Source organism: Quercus lobata, chromosome 1, assembly GCF_001633185.2.
Source record: "Quercus lobata isolate SW786 chromosome 1, ValleyOak3.0 Primary Assembly, whole genome shotgun sequence".
NCBI lineage: Eukaryota > Viridiplantae > Streptophyta > Magnoliopsida > Fagales > Fagaceae > Quercus > Quercus lobata.
The window spans coordinates 6,231,824-6,248,561 of record NC_044904.1 but is presented as its reverse complement, the minus strand read 5'-3'; the positions used below and the strand labels follow the sequence as shown (position 1 = coordinate 6,248,561).

General features: G+C 34.3%; 2 protein-coding genes across 2 annotated transcripts; both read left to right on the top strand.

Annotated features, from left to right (window-relative positions):
- Positions 1–535: 535 nt before the first annotated feature.
- On the top strand, positions 536–9,961 carry LOC115976212 (DNA topoisomerase 6 subunit B). The gene is made up of 19 exons (XM_031097374.1): positions 536–1,041; positions 1,149–1,201; positions 1,326–1,423; positions 1,536–1,641; positions 1,734–1,871; positions 2,001–2,052; positions 2,188–2,252; positions 2,864–2,970; positions 3,155–3,257; positions 3,417–3,502; positions 3,600–3,796; positions 5,507–5,622; positions 5,948–6,033; positions 6,291–6,363; positions 7,813–7,904; positions 8,032–8,170; positions 8,244–8,338; positions 8,609–8,783; positions 9,465–9,961. The coding sequence occupies exons 1-19, from the start codon at positions 942–944 to the stop codon at positions 9,609–9,611; spliced, it is 2,028 nt and encodes a 675-aa protein (XP_030953234.1). The 5' UTR covers positions 536–941; the 3' UTR covers positions 9,612–9,961.
- A 1,437-nt stretch (positions 9,962–11,398) lies between these two features.
- LOC115976208 (pentatricopeptide repeat-containing protein At3g62890-like) lies at positions 11,399–14,278 on the top strand. Its single transcript, XM_031097360.1, has one exon. The coding sequence runs from the start codon at positions 11,774–11,776 to the stop codon at positions 13,646–13,648; it is 1,875 nt and encodes a 624-aa protein (XP_030953220.1). The 5' UTR covers positions 11,399–11,773; the 3' UTR covers positions 13,649–14,278.
- Positions 14,279–16,738: the final 2,460 nt, after the last annotated feature.

The following is a 16,738-nucleotide window of genomic DNA, read 5'->3' as shown; positions in this document are numbered from 1 at the left end:
TATTGAAAAAAGAACAAAGTTTCTCTCAAAACTAGTTTGGAGAGAAATCCTACAAACTTATCATATATATTTATATTAAATATGAATTTTGAAAATCTAACCGTTAGATTACATGTTCTTATTACATCATTAATGCTTACAAAATTTCAAGAAAATCAAAGATCAATTGTTATGTCATCAAATAAATGTTATAATTTCAAATTTTTGTAATCTAAAGTTGTATATAAAAAATAAGTTAATTGATTAAATAGTAAATAATATCCGATTTGAACGAAATTTGATATGCATATTAAGAACATAAGGAACATGAAATTCAATGGTTAGATTTTCAAATTTTACACTCAAAAAATAAATATATAAGAAATTTGAAGAGTTTCTCTCCAAACTAGTTTGGAGAGAAACTTTGTTCTTGAAAAAAACCCAAAACCCAATCCGGCCCAATACACCTCCTAATTATTTTCCACAAATTTAAATTAGTTAAGGAAAAAAAAAAAAGTGGCACAGAAAGTCAGAAACTGGCGGGAAAATTGGCCAATGATTTTAGTTTAGAAACGGAATGTTTGACTGTGACCTACAAATCACAACAATCTATCATGAATCAAACACCGTAAATCACATCGACCCATCAACATCTGAACAATCCTTACCGTTCGAGACAGATAAGGAGCTAAAATCAAACAACAACAAACATCAACGGCTATGCGGACGAGAGCGCCCTAGTGAAACTTCCCGTTGCTACAATCTCCTTTCTTTCGCCTCAAAATCTAGAAATCACAGATTCGACTTCGATCGGCGATTCTTTGTTTTCGTCGAATCTCCGCCGTTATATATAATTATTTATCTAAAAAAAAAAAAAAACTCATTTCGTGATTTCTGAGATCGAAATTCGAAAACCCTAGCTCTCTCTCTCTCTCTCTCTCTCTCACAGCTGAAAAGTTGTAATGGAAACCGGAAGTAGCAGTGAAGGCTCGCCGGAGCCAAAGAAAGGCAAATCCAAAACCCCCAGAAAACCTAAGGCTAAGGATAGCGTTCTCAAGCAGAGTCAGTCTCTCTCTCTCCCTCTCTTGCTCTTGCATATATATATATATATATATAAGCGATTTTTGTATGTATTTTTATTAATAATTTATATGGTTTTTTGTTTGCAGAATCTCCAGCTGAGTTCTTTGCGGAGAACAAGAATATTGCTGGATTTGATAATGTAAGTTTTCAGAAATTTGGGCAAATTGGATGTGAGTAGTGAATAATTTTTGCAATTAAATTCCTAATTGAAAACCATGTAATCTGAAGCAATCATTTTTGGTTGTAAATTTTGTGGATTTCAGCCTGGGAAATGCCTTTACACGACAGTTAGAGAACTCGTTGAGAACTCACTTGATTCTGCAGAGTCCATTTCCGAGCTTCCAGTTGTAGAAGTTACAATGTAAACCCTCTTTTTTTTTTTTTTTTTTTTTTTGTTTATTTATGAATAAATTATAACAAGTGTTAGTTTCAATAATGGGTTGGTGATGAATCTATGTAATGTTGTGTTGCAGCGAAGAGATAGGGAAAAGCAAGTTTAATTCTATGATTGGTCTTGTTGATCGCGAACGTGTTGATGAGGCATTATATGATGACCACGAGACAGCTAAGGCTCGAGAGGTGTGTTATGCTTCTAATGTGAATTTGTTTTTTATATTTTTGAAAATTTTATGAAATTTGTTATGTTGTCTTTTTTGTTTTCTGGCGTGTAGAGACGATTAGCGAAGGAAGCAAAAGCTCAAGAAATACAAGCTAAGAATGCGGCCCTAGGGAAGAAAGTTAAAGAGACTACGGCTTCAAAGGGTATGAAGGGTCGAGGTGAGGCTTCGTTTTACAGGGTGACATGCAAGGTTTGTCCCACATTCCATCTTGAACTTCTTCTTGCATTGCGTTGTCTGGCTTTCTGGTTATATTGGTCTGATCTATGTACTAATTACAATCTTGTCTCTGAAGTTGTCTTTTATTGATTTTAAATGTAGGATAATGGAAGAGGAATGCCACATGATGACATCCCAAATATGTTTGGACGAGGTTTCACTACTACATTCTAGCTCAAGTTTACATCTGATACAGATTTGCCTATTTGAATATTTTATTAGAATAGATGAGCATATGACACTTCTTTATTCTTATGGAAGCTAGTTGCAACTGTTTTTATTCATGCAGTTTTGTCGGGGACAAAATACGGTTTGAAGCAGACACGTGGAAAGTTTGGTCTTGGTGCAAAGATGGTAATATTTTGACATCTTCTTGTCCACAATGCATGATTTTGCATCTTTTCTAGCTGGAATTGTTAATACACACACTATAAGTATTTTAAATGTTCTACTTGCCTGCTTTTCTCTCTAATTAGTTGTCTCAACTTTCCTTTTTGCACTTGTGAATAACTTAGGGTGCATTAAGTTGTACCATGGAAATTAAATGTCTGCACTCCATTTCTCATAGAACTTAAAGTTCTGAATCAATCAACTTGAACGAGACCTTGAATAAAAAAGGTCTCATCACACCCAAAATGATGCTGCAGGTTCTAGTCTAACATAAAAATTCCACCTTTTATTATTTCTACTATCATTTATATTGGTAGCTGGCAGTTCTTTAATGTCCCATTAAAGATGAAAATATGAAATTTCTACACAAAGTGATAGGTAAAATGATATTAGGGGTCATTCAATATTTATGGGACATCCAAATGCAACCATACAGAATGCAATGCAAAGGAAGCCTTCTAGCTTACAATGCTGCTGAAGGAAAAGCTAAACTGTATAATTCAGCTGCTGTGTTTCTCTATATGATAATTAAGATACAAAATACTTAGTAACTTGATTCATATTCACTTATGCAGGCTTTAATTTGGTCTAAGATGAGTACAGGACTTCCTATAGAGATATCATCATCAATGAGGGACCAAGATTATATGTCATTCTGCAGGCTGGATATAGATATTCATCGGTATGACTTGAATATCATAAAAGGCAGAAATCTTTAACAAGTAATATATATTAATTTCACGTATATTTAAGCATGTGTGTGTGTGGTTTCTGGAAATTATTATAAGGTTTAAAACATTAAAAAAATGTGCTCTCAGATTTAACTCTTGTTCATAATCATGAAGATGCTTCATTTAAATTTTCAGGAATATGCCCCACATTCATGTACATGAAAAAAGGGAAAACAAAGATCAGTGGTGTGGAGCTGAAATTCAAATAGTCATTGAGGGAAATTGGACAACTTACCGTGTATGTAATTGGCCTGTGTCATATTATATCATTGCAGCTCCTGAAATGCTGAGCACTCTTAAGTTCTGCAATGCATTTTCATCTTGTTTCAAAAAGATGATTGAGAACAAAGCCATGAATGTTTTCGCTAACTAAAAAGTTTTCTATGGGCATGTGCAGTCCAAGATCTTGCATTACATGCGACAAATGGCAGTTATCACCCCTTATGCCCAATTCCTCTTTAAATTCATCTCCGATGCACCTGAGTATGTCTCTCTTTCTCTGTGTGTGTGTGTAGAACCATCACAAACCTACATAATCTTCATTTCTCTGTTCTAGTTCTTTACCTTTTTTTTTTGGTAGGAAGAATGTCACCATAAAATTTGCTAGGAGAACAGATGTGATGCCTCCAGTTCCTCTTGAGACAAAGCACCATCCCTCATCTGTTGATTTGCTACTAATCAAACGTCTGATTACAGAAACTTCAAAACAGAACCTTTTGCAGTTTCTGCAGCATGAATTTGTGAATATAGGAAAATCCTATGCTGAACGATTAATTGGTAAGAATTTGAAACTAAATATCATCAGTGAATTCATTAAACAAGTTTGTATATAATTTCGCTGTTTATGTTATGATAGTGATTTGAATTAGATAATGCACAATCAAGTTATGAAAGATTCCCTTATGTAACTATGTTGCTAAAAAGCATTTATAAAAGAGCTTAATCATGGCCAACTTTGATGATAAATGTGGAGAGGAGCATATTCTGTATTTTTAACTAGTGAAATGGAAAGTTAGCTCAGTGGCAGGGGAACATGAAGTTGTAGTTAATGCAATGATATCATGCTAGAAGGGAAAAAATAATCGTTGACCCATACTTGTACTGTATACTATGCTGTTTCCTCCACATTGCAGAAGTTATAGAATAATAACACCTCAATCGAGAGTTTATCTACCCTGGCATGTAAGAAGAAAAAAATCCCCAATTTCGGGGGAGGAAGAGGACTTGTTGGATTGGGGGGAGGAGAAAGAAATAAAACTCATCTTATACTTCATGAATGGTGAAATGAACAGATGATGCCTCTGATTATACAAATTATAAATGATGGGGTGATTTGCTGGGAAAACAAATAGAAAAGAGATAGTATTTAGGGGTAGCATAAAGATCAGCCCTCTCTGCTAAACATGATTGATAATAATTATGGTGGCTCAATATTAGACTCTGAGTGCATCAATGCCAGCTCTTATATTGACATGAAAATTGGATAAGCATATAACTCAGGAATATCTTTATCCCAAAGAATTGTTTTTATGGTTCTTTATGGGGAAGGAAATATGTTGATGACCTTCTATCCATTTAGGGTGACAAGAATGTGAATCGCTTTTCTAAATCTTCCATGCTGCATTCAATACTTTATGATAGTTACTGACATTTTGCTGTTTTGGGGGTTATCTAAACTGAGATAAAATTCAGTATAGCGCTTCTTTTTGTACAAGACAACAATAATTTAGCCTTTAAATCCTAAACCTAGCTGATAAGCTGCTTTGTTTCCCTACCAAGTTTAAGTTGTTATTCGTTCCAAACAGTTCAAAGAAATGACCTTATAGACCTTTGAGAAGGGAAGCTTCTAGATAAAAGGGAACCACATAGCCAGCTGTCACAAACTGTTATGTGGAAATTACCAAGCAAAACTTCACCTAGTTTAATTTTGGAAGAGTATTTTGCAAACTCTATTACTTTCCTACTAGATTTCACAAAAATAAGGTGAAAAAAAAAAAAAAACTACAAACGAAGGAAGAATGTGTGGGATATTTCCCTAAAATTGTTGATGGAAGTGAATATCATTTTAAGTACATAGTGGCGTTATTTATTGATAAGTTGAGCACGTAGTTGTTTTATGTATACACAACTTTAAACTTTTGTGTCATATGTATCATTAGTTCATTTTTTACATTATTTTGAACCAGTATTCAGCTCTCAGTTAAACCTCCCTCACCCCCCCTCCCCCCCAAAAAAATGAGACCCACATGATTAGTACATGGGGATTCTGGCCTTTTAATACTGCAGCTACTGCTATATTTGATGGTATAAACACTTGAAATGTTGCTCAAGTCTGAACAGTTCCTCATCAAAAAAAAAAAAAGTCTGAACAGTTCATTCCATAAAATTCTAAATAAATTTGTACTATTTCTGGCCTCTGTTATTTTTGTCCTCCTTAGATTCTGACGTTGATTCATGGTGTAGTGATGCTCTATTGACTTTTTGTAGGAGAAATGGGCCCAGATTTTAGCCCAAAAATGTCAGTCAAGTCTTTAACATCTCAACAAATAGTTCGCATCAATCAGCTATTTCGTCAAGCTAAGTTTGATGACCCTAGTGGTGATGTATGTTCTTGATCTGTGGTCCTATGTATTCTATTGTTTTTCAAATGAGATTAAATTCAATAAGAGTGCAGTGTAAAAACCTATATTTACACCTTCCGATCAAATAATGCCATGTGAGATTTTTTTAAATACAAGAATAGAGAGATTTGCTTATTGAATTTTGATATTTGCATAATCTTTTTGTATGCTCATTTCCTTTTACACTGCATCCTTATTGAATTTAATCTCTTTTCAAATAGCTTGATTTGCTTTTTGCCTCTCTCTTTCTTCATAAGTCTTTGCTATTATTTTCTAGTTTGGCACATTGCTTAGAACCTGTTTTCAGTGTCTTAGTCCTGCAGGTGAATACAATCTTCGTCTTGGAATTATAAAGGAGCTGCATCCCGATATGGTTGCAACTTATTCAGGCAGGTTGTATTTGAACCTCTGTATGCTAAATCTGCTTCTTCTATGAAACTGACTCATACGTAGTATGGGTTTTTTTTTTTTTTTTTTTTTTTTTTTAATTAGTGTAAAAGACTTAAAGGGTTAGACTCGTATGTAGTATGGTAATATTATTTTTTGTATATGAACTAGATTGTATGCTTTTAGAGTTAGATTTTTCTTCTGCTAATTGATTTTTTTTGTTCCTTGTAAATGTGACATTTCTCTTTTACCATTACATGCAGTGCTCAAGTTTTTGAAGGCCACCCATTCATTGTGGAAGCTGGTGTCAGTGTGGGAGGAAAAGATGTCAAGCAAGTGCGTGAGATAAACTCTAGACTTATGAACTATTTAAATAAATAAATTGTGAATGCTACACAAAGAGGCTGTTAGATAAATTTAAAAAGGGCTAATTTATTATAAAAATTAATTTATAAATAGAGAGGAACTGGAGGCACTGTTCTCTTTCTTGTGACTATAATAATTCCTTAAGTTTTTCTTTTTCAATGAAGGACTTGTTGTGTATAGATGTAGAAGATTTGGCTTCTCTTTGACAAGAAGGTTGGTTCAATTGTTAGTGTGGAATGTAATCTGAGCTGAAACATCTGTGAGAATACTCTACAATATTACTTTGTGCATCTTTTTTTTTTTTAATAAATAAAAGATCAATTTATTGATATGAGAAGATTACTCCAGTACACGGAGTGTACTAGAGCAGCTCCTCAAAATTTTACAATCTAAAATTTAGGAGATAACCAAATTCTACTAAAGTCAATGGTGACTAATATTTTCATCAAATCATATGAAGTTCTCACAAATAAAGTACGGAAATCACTAAGAGGTCTACTCATTCAAAGGTTCAATTATTCCTTTCTCTCCATTAGACATAACAGAATGGAAAAAGATTTCCTCCACATCATTTTGGAGAAATATCTTCTAACCCATTATGTGGCGATTTGATGACCATCCACTCATATTTTAATCACATGACTCACTAAGTGATTTAAACAAGTCACGTTACTATTAAATGAGTCATATGATTAAAAGTATATGTGGATGATCATTTGATCTCTTACATAGTGAATTGAAGGAATATTTCTTTAAACTAGTTTGGATGAAAATTCTGTCCTAATGGAATAGCCTTTCAGATTTCACTACTTGTGGCCTGGCCATACTTCCTTTGCCAAAAAGCAAGCAAATCCACAATATCTATGCTCTTATTTTAATCTGATATTGCAATAGTTAGCAAGTAGGGCAGGTGCTTATTATACTAATTCAGTTGGGTTTCTTGTTCACACTCATTCTTTATTATTTCCCTATATGAGAATTAACAATTTGAGAATGTCTATTTATCCAAGTAAGAAAATTACATGGAATATTGTTCTCCTGGCAAGCTTCTTCTTTCATAATTTTTTTTTCTCTCTCTCTTTTTTTTTTGGAAGTCCTGGCAAGCTTCTTATGAACTGTATTATTATTTTAAGATAATCCACTGTTAGCAGTTGGACAATATAAGTGGCAGGAGTAGCCGTAAAAAGTAGAAGCATTTACTCACACACACATGCACATATTGAGTATAACATAGGGATGTGACTAACTGAAAATTGCGATTATTTTTTAACTCTTGCTAATTTCTTGAGAGCACGCTATATTGCTTTACAATTAATGGGTACAGTGAGAAGTTAGTCAAATGGTCATAATCATTACTTGTTAATCATTTTTCAGTCGCTCAACATTTTTGAAGCATATAACATCTGTTTTAATTGGCAGGGTTTGAACATCTTCCGATTTGCAAACCGGATTCCACTTCTTTTTGAGCAAGGTGCTGATGTTGTCACCAGGACCGCCCTTAAGAGAATCAAGTAAGATGTAGCCCGCAGTTGAATAATTTCTTTGTTTCGTTCTCTCTCTCTCTCTCCTTTGTTGGGGGGGGGGGGGGGGGAAGCTACAGGATTTTTTAACAGAATCTCCCCGAAACATCTTTTTCAGCTGGAATAATTACAAGATCAACCAGACACAAGATAAGATTGGTGTTTTTGTGAGCATAGTAAGCACAAAAATCCCCTTCAAAGGTACCGGGAAAGAGTATATTGGAGATGATATAAGTGAGATAGCTACTGCTGTTAAGGTGGGGAGTTTTGAATTTTGATTTTATCTCCATCACAAAATCGTTAAATAAACTAACAGCATTGTTTCTCCAGTCTGCTGTCCAGCAATGTTGCATCCAGCTAAAATCCAAAATAGTGAAGAAGATACAGGCACGTGAGCAGCAGGAGAGAAAAAGAAATTTAAGCAAGTAAGTCCAATACTTTTTTTCCTCCACGAATGAGTAAACTAACCATTTTGAAACCGTGTTTTTTTTCAGAGTACAGCTTTTCTAAACATCACTTTTCTAGATACAGCTTTTTCAAACAGTCCATTTTCCAAAGACTGAAAAAAAAATGAGTTATACCTTCAGTTGGTTTGGACTTTTTTATTGTTGAATTGGGAACAAGACTGAAGAGGCATAAATGACGTTATTCTTCCTGCTTGCATGAACTGAAATCGGATTATAATCTCTTGGCAGGTATATTCCTGATGCAACGAATGCTGTGTATGATGTTTTGAAAGAAATGGCACAGTTACATGCATCTAAGAAGAAACGTTATGAGAATGAGGATGCAGAAATATTAAAAAAAGTATCTGCTAAGTTGATTACAAAAGAAACACTGAGGCAAAAGCTTGCTGAGCATGTTGAAAAGGTAAGCACTCAAATTGTATGGGGCCTGAATTTTCTTATGAAGATGTTCAACTATAAAAAATGGCTTTTTAGACACCTATCCAATGTTTTCTGGGTGAATGTGTTGGGTACTGCCTAAGAGGAAATCCAATTGAACTTTAAAATTTTACATCTGATACATGAAGGGTTCCTTCAGTGTAAGTGCAGATTACTTTTGCTTAAAACTGATATAGATAGATCACTTGGCACGTGCATCATCATGCCAAATCTTAGGGAGGAAACAGAACGTTCTTGTTTTATGGATCAAACCACATGCTAAGAGATGTGCAATGAAATTTTTTGACCACTCCAGAATATATCTGGCTCCTTTCAATTAAGTGATTGTGTCTTTTAAGATAAATTAATATTTTGGGAAGCTGCAAATTTGACCAGCAAGTTTCAACCTCATTGAAATATTCAATTCGAATACTTGGGTTTCATGACCATGATGAATTGTTGGCCAAACTGGTTCTTGAATGCTTCCTAGTTCCCTTAGCGTCTATTTTTTGGTAAGATCTTTGGCATATAGGGAAGGTAATTGATACCCAGTAATGATTTCTTAGAAGAAAATGGGGAAAATGAGAGAGAGAGAGAGAGGGGGGGGGGGTGTGGTTAGGGGTGTTGTTTCCAATACATATGGTGACCTTTTCACCTATATTTGCAGGTGGACTATGAGATGGCATTGGAGTATGCTACACACGGTGGAGTGAGTGAAGAACCCAAAGAAGCCATATATATACAGTCACTGGAAACTGAACCTAAGTTCATTGATTTACGTAGCCCTATCTTTGTTTTCAGACTCTTCCAATAGTAATTTTTTTAGATATTCTTTTAGTTTGTTAAAAAAAAAATATTTAAGACTAGTATGGTTTTGGATAGAATAGAATAGCAAAGAGGAGCATGAGACCAACCCCAAAGTTTCTTTAGTATCCACAGTGGATCCCAAAATTTTGGGGCCAGTGCTTTGTGGCTGAAAGCATAGCAAAGAAAATTCAAATTTGTTTTCATTAATTACTATCATTACTGGATTTCCTTGTATCAAGTAAGCAAATGAAGGAAATAACGAATAAAAATTGAATGTTCAAAGCTGAATGTACTCAGTATCACAAATTCAGAAAATGTTTGTATTCTTTCCATGTTAAGCAAAAGCAGATTTTGATTTATGAATTTTGAGATGTTTTAGTACTAAGCTTTTCCCCTGCTAGTGTAAGTTTGGAGCCGAGCTGGCTTCTGACAGATAATATTATGGTCGTCCATTTGGATTGAGGAGTAGAATAGAGTAGATTTGGCCAAAAATTAACCTATTTTTAGCAAATTCTACGTTACTTCCCTCCACTCCCCTTCTTTCTCCCCTCAATTCAAACAGGTCAAAATTCCTTAATAAAATGAAGCCTGCATTAAATTGTGAGTGCTAAGGGGCAAGGTCATAGCCTCATAGGTTAAGCCTTTCTGAAAATTGCAACCGCCTTCTTTGCCCTGGGCTAGTAGCCTTGTACTTAGAATAACAATAAGCCTTAGTGACAAAAAAAGAAATTGCACATTTGGGCATGTTGTGATAGGAATATAAGGAGCATTATTTTGTAGGTTCAACTAACACAATTTTTTGATGTGCGGATATTTTTCATTTCAAATTAATAAGAGACTAAAGTTTGTACATTCAATATTCAAACCTTCAAAATATGAACACAAATTCTTATTTTCAATGAACACAATTTTTCAAAAATATATAAATTTTGTATATTTAACACAATTTTCCAAAAATGTAAATGATTTTGTATATTCATCATATACAATTTTTTGAACAATGTACACAATTATGTTTATTCAACGTACATAATTTTTTAAAGAAAGTACACAATTTTGTATATGTAGGGTATATAATTTTTTAAAGAATGTACACAATTATATGTATTTAACGTGCAAAATATTTAAACTTGTACACAATTATATATCTAATATACACAATTTTTTCAAATAATGTACATAATTCTATACAATCAATATACACAATTTTATATATTCATAAAACACAAATTTTCAAATAATGAACATAACTTCTGTTTATTTATCATACACATTTTGTTAAAGGAGAAAAATATTATTTTGATCCTTGTATTTTGGAGTTACAGTTAATTTTATCCTTATATTTTGATAGTGATCAATTTTGTCACTGTTATTTTTATCTTATAGTTGATTTGGTCCTTACTGTTAATTTGTTAACGAAAAATACTTATGTCACACCTGGCATGTCCAACTAGAGCCATTAAAGATGATGGATAATAAAATAAGAGAGATGCTACGTTTACAATATTTTCACAATAAATTACAGGTAGTTAGTTGTTATAGGTTCACATTTGAATCTAACACTAAAATTACTTTTTTGCTCTAACAATAATAACTAGTAACAACCTGCTACTTAGGATTTGTTATAAAAAAATTGTAAAAATGTTGTAGACAAATTATTTCTTATAAAATAATATAATAAATTTTTTAAATAAAAACATTAAAAAATCCATGTCAGCATTTAAATATAAAAAAAAAAAATCCTTTTTTATCAGAAATTTTTTTTTTTAAAATCCTAAAAAATGAACAAAATAAAAACGCTTATTTTCTTTTCTCTCACTTTCTTAGCAACCAAACACATCAACAAACGCAAAGAAAATCTGACTTTGCTTCGTTTATTGGTGCAAAAACGAGGCGAAGAAGAAAGATGAACACGGATGAACAACATAGATTTTGCTTTCTCTCTCTCTCTTTGATTTCCGGTTAAAATAAGGGTTCCTCTCCTCTCTCATTGTGTTGCTTTGTGGTCTCTTCCCATCACATACCAAAGCAGAGTAAAGAAGGAAGATGGAGAGGCGGTGACTCTGTCAGGGCTTTCAAAGTAGTGATTTTCATGGCAAAAGAATTGATCTTCAAGAAAAAATAAAATGAAAAGCCAGTCACACAGTTTTCGAAAATTCGACCGTTAAAATGAGACGTTGTTACTCCACTTTCAAAAGACAGTCAAATTCAAATCACACACCCATCGCTCTTCTTGATTCATTCAAATCAATCCAACAAACCAAACAAGCCCATGCCCAGCTGATCACCACTGGCCTTATCCTACACCCTATCCGAGCAAATAAACTCCTCAAAACGCTCAATCTTTCAAGCTCTGCTTCTATCTCTTATGCCCACCAAGTGTTTGATCAAATTTCCTTTCCTGATTGCTTCCTCTACAATACCATGATCAATGCCCATTCACTCTCACCCACTTCTTCTCATAATTCTCTTATTTTATTTCGATCAATGATCCAGGGTTCGGGGCTTTTGCCTAACCAGTACACTTTTGTGTTTGTGTTTAAAGCTTGTGGCAACGGGTTGGGAGTTTTGGAGGGCGAGCAAATTCGGGTTCATGCAATAAAGGTTGGGTTGGAGAACAATGTGTTTGTTACGAATGCATTGATTGGGATGTATGCAAATTGGGGTTTGGTTGAGGAAGCTAGAAGGGTGTTTGATTGGAGTGTGAATCGGGATTTGTATTCGTGGAATATTATGCTTGGTGGATATGTGGGGACAGGTGATATGGTTCGAGCTATGGATTTGTTTGATGAAATGTGTGAACGTGATGTTGTATCATGGAGTACTATCATAGCTGGTTACGTCCAGGTGGGTTGTTTCATGGAGGCTTTGGATCTCTTCCACAAGATGCTGCAAATGGGTCCTAAACCAAATGAGTTTACACTGGTAAGTGCTCTTGCAGCCTGTGCAAATCTAGTGGCATTGGATCAAGGAAGGTGGATCCATGTTTATCTTGACAAGGGTGAGATCAAGATGAATGAGCAAGTTCTAGCTAGCCTAATTGACATGTACTCAAAGTGTGGAGAGATAGAATTTGCATCAAAGATATTCCACTATGAACGCGGTCTGAAGCGGAAGGTTTGGCCTTGGAATGCCATGATTGGTGGATTTGCAATGCATGGCAAATCCAAGGAAGCAATTGATACTTTTGAGCAAATGAAGATCGAAAGAGTTTCTCCTAACAAGGTCACATTTATTACCTTATTAAATGCTTGCAGCCATGGAAATATGGTTCATGAGGGAAGGGGTTATTTTGAATCAATGGCAAGTTCTTATGGAATTGAGCCAGAGATAGAGCACTATGGGTGTATGGTAGATCTACTAGGCCGCACTGGACTCTTGAAGGAAGCTGAAGAGGTCATATCTAGTATGCCAATGGCTCCAGATGCTGCCATTTGGGGGGCATTACTTGGTGCTTGTAGAATTCATAAAGATATGAAAAGGGGAGAGCGAGTAGGAAAAGTTTTAAAAGATTTGCATTCCAACCATATTGGTTGTCATGTTCTATTGTCTAACATTTATTCTGCATCTGGGAGATGGAATGAAGCAAATATTGTAAGAGAGAAGATTGAAGTAAGTGGCAGAAAGAAAATCCCTGGATGCAGCTCCATTGAATTGAATGGTGTGTTCCATCAATTCCTTGTGGGAGATAGATCCCATCCTCAAACTAAGCAGCTGTATTCATTCCTGGAAGAGATGACAGTTAAATTGAAGATTGCAGGATATGTTCCAGAATTTGGAGAAGTTTTACTTGATATTGTTGACGAGGAAGATAAAGAGACAGCTCTGTCAAAGCATAGTGAGAAGTTAGCTATTGCTTTTGGGTTGATGAACACAGCACCTGGAACCCCAATTCGCATTGTAAAGAACTTAAGAGTTTGTGGAGATTGCCACCAAGCAACAAAGTTCATATCCAAGGTTTATGATAGAGAGATTATTGTCAGGGACAGGATTAGGTTTCACCATTTTAAAGATGGAATCTGTTCTTGCAAAGACTATTGGTAGGCATGAAGATTGCTTTGTGATGGATTGAAGCTGATCTCAAATTGCAATTCTTTTCCCTCTATACAGCCAAATCAACAAGAATTTGGATCCTTTCCTTGTGATACATTCTGCCAGCTTGTCAATACAATGGTGCTTTCTTTTAAAGTGTTGATTAAGGGAAGTGTATAAACAGAAGCTACTGAGAGCTTGATAGAGCTATAGAGAATGAGACAACCATTTGTTGCATCCAAACATTCAACAGGGACTCGCTAGAAGCAAAATGAGGCATAGCAGAGATAAATTGTTATAAAGCTACTGCTTTAGGAGCCAGCAGATAGATGGGATTTGTGGAGCAACTGCAAGGATCCCTTAGATTATATACCATCTGCACAACGGTCAAACGAGGCGTAACAGAAGTCAATTGATATGAAGCTAATGCTTTAGGTTCTTGCAGATAGATGGGATTTGTGGAGCAACTGCATGGATCACTTTGATTATATACCATCTGCACAGGGGTCAATTGTGTGCTTGATTATGTACAAAGTTCCTCAATTCAGTTGTATTCTGATTATTTGGTTCTAAGTTCATGAAAAGGGATAAAAGAATAAATATTTTCTCAGTACCATATGAAGATCTTTTTCAACGAGTTTAGACGTGAGGATTTATCAATTTGTGTAACAGGTTTTTTTTTGGTAAAAAAAAAAGGGGTAGCTAGGCTATGCAATCCCCCAGGGCAGGGTGCACAGGTGTGGATGCCCCCCAACAATCAGCTATGGAGGTGATTCAAATCTCAAGCCTGACAAGCGGGGCCACAAACTCCTTACCACTGAACCAACTGATATGTTGGTTTGGCATCGTTCTAACATTAATTACAACAATTTTGAGAATTATTTTGAACACAATTTGGATTGAGGCTTGGAAATTTCCAAACTAGCTTCACCACTAGTCATAAGAGGCTACGTAGTTACTAGTTAGTCATGAATGACTCAATTTGAATGTGAAGAGTATGAAATCGCTTCTTTCTCATATCTACTTACAATAAATCTATATATATATATATATATATAGATAGATAAATAGAGGTGGGTTCAAGTTATATCTGGTATAATTTTATAAGAGTTACATCCTTTTTTTTACCATAGATTAGCATTAGATCTAATGGTGAATAACATTCTATGTCTTGTCATTAATATTCTAAATATTGCATTATTGAATTACCAAAAACCTCCCTTTTATTTTATTAATTAAATGCCTTCTCTCTCTAATCTCATCTCCTTCTCCATGGCTTCACCCTTTCCACCACAAGACACATGATATCTCATAAATTTATCTCTGATAATAAAGAAAAGAAATTAAGCAAGAGCCAAATCACTCCGTTTGGATTGTATTTAAAGGATAAACCTCTCTCTCTCTCTCTCTCTCTCTCCCTTTTTTTTGCTTGGGCCCCTATGACTATGGATCTAGCAAATTTCAATCAGGCGTAAATATGAAATCTTAACCTGCCACCAATTATGACATTAAGTGTTCGTTTGGCAATAGTTTATTTAGTTGAAACTAAATTTTTTTTGCTGAAAATGTAAAAAAAAAAAAAAAAAAAAAAAAAAAAAAAAAGAGTTAAATAATACAATGAGACCCATAAATAATATCAAAAGTATGGTGGGACTCATGAATACTAGCAAAAATAAGCTAAAATTGCAAATGAGCTGAAAATTTCAGCCCATCCCAAATGATTACTAAAACCTCAATATTTGAATTGGAACATGATTGGGAGTTTGGTACTACTAACAAATGCTATGAGATTTTAATGAAAACTTCCATAGTTCCACCACAACTTTTGGATATCAACAATTCTTATCAAATTAAGTGTTTGTTTTAAAGGATTTGGAGTTAAGAACATTTAAGAGAAAAGTTGTCAATTTGATGGCTTACAAACTCAGAAATTGCAATAGCCATATTATTAGCACTTTTTTTTTTTACCGGCATTTCTATGTCATCCCAATGACGAAAGTACAAAACTCCTAAACATACTGTGCAAACTGCAAAGTACTGCCTCAACATTTGATTTCTTAGAATTGAATAAACTACTTAATTTTTAAGAAAGCCTATAACAACTGTTCGTAGATGAACATATGAGATATCACGTGTCTGTTGTGGAAAGGGTGAAGGCGTGAAGCCATGGAAGAAGGAGATGAGTTTAGAGAGAGTAGGTGTGTACTTTGTGATTAGAGAGAGAAGGCATTTAATTTTTCAAGAAAAAGGGATAAATAAAAGGAAGGTTTTTTTTTTTTTTTGAGAGAGAGAGAGAAAAGGAAGGTTTTTGGTAACTTATTAATGCAATATTTTTTAGAATATTAATGATAAGGCACGTACAATTTTTTAACCGTTAGATCTAAAGGCAATCTAAGGTTAGAAAAATGTATAACTCTTGTCAAATTATGTCTGATGTAACTTGAAACCATCTCATATGTGTATATATGTGTGTGTGTGTGGGTGTGGTGTGGTGTGTGTGTGTGGGGGGGGGGGGGGGGGAGTATGAGGATCTGTCATGTATTGCTTTCGACAAAGAATTTTTTCACATAAATTCTTTACTTAAGTGTCACATAAGAGATAAGGATTAATTAAAATTCAAAAGATAAGAACTCTTTATTTGCTTAGATTCATTGTATTATGACATTCCTTAAGTGCGAAATTAGAGATAAGGACTAATTAAAATTTAAAAGATAAAAAATCTTGGTTCATTATTTCAAGGCTTTCTTCTCTCTCATAGAGCACAAAACCTTTTGTGTTTCTTCTATTTACCATTTTCACATCTTGCACTTCTCCTACTTTATATACACCTATCCATAGCCTTTCATCTTCATGTCATAGGTTAGGTGCTTTTTTATTTTATTTTAGCCCTCATAATTTATTGGTTTTTTTTCTAATTTTTTTTTTTTTTACTATTATTTTGTAAGGTATTGGTATGAGCCTCGACCATAAAAGTAAAAAATGATGACTATTTTGGAGTTTTCTTTGTTGTGTATAAAGATTATCTTAGCTTTAATTGCAACCTCAAGTTTAGTTGTAGCTATTCAAGAATAGTGTGCAAACACCAAATGGTGTACAAACTAC

What these genes read in the sequence shown, in the direction of transcription:
- LOC115976208 (XM_031097360.1), top strand. Translation starts at nt 11,774, where the DNA reads ATGAGACGTTGTTACTCCACTTTCAAAAGACAGTCAAATTCAAATCAC.
- LOC115976212 (XM_031097374.1), top strand. Translation starts at nt 942, where the DNA reads ATGGAAACCGGAAGTAGCAGTGAAGGCTCGCCGGAGCCAAAGAAAGGC. An exon ending in AGATAGCTACTGCTGTTAAG is followed by an intron (nt 8,171 to 8,243) that starts GTGGGGAGTTTT and finishes TTGTTTCTCCAG; the next exon opens with TCTGCTGTCCAGCAATGTTG. An exon ending in TTGCTGAGCATGTTGAAAAG is followed by an intron (nt 8,784 to 9,464) that starts GTAAGCACTCAA and finishes CTATATTTGCAG; the next exon opens with GTGGACTATGAGATGGCATT.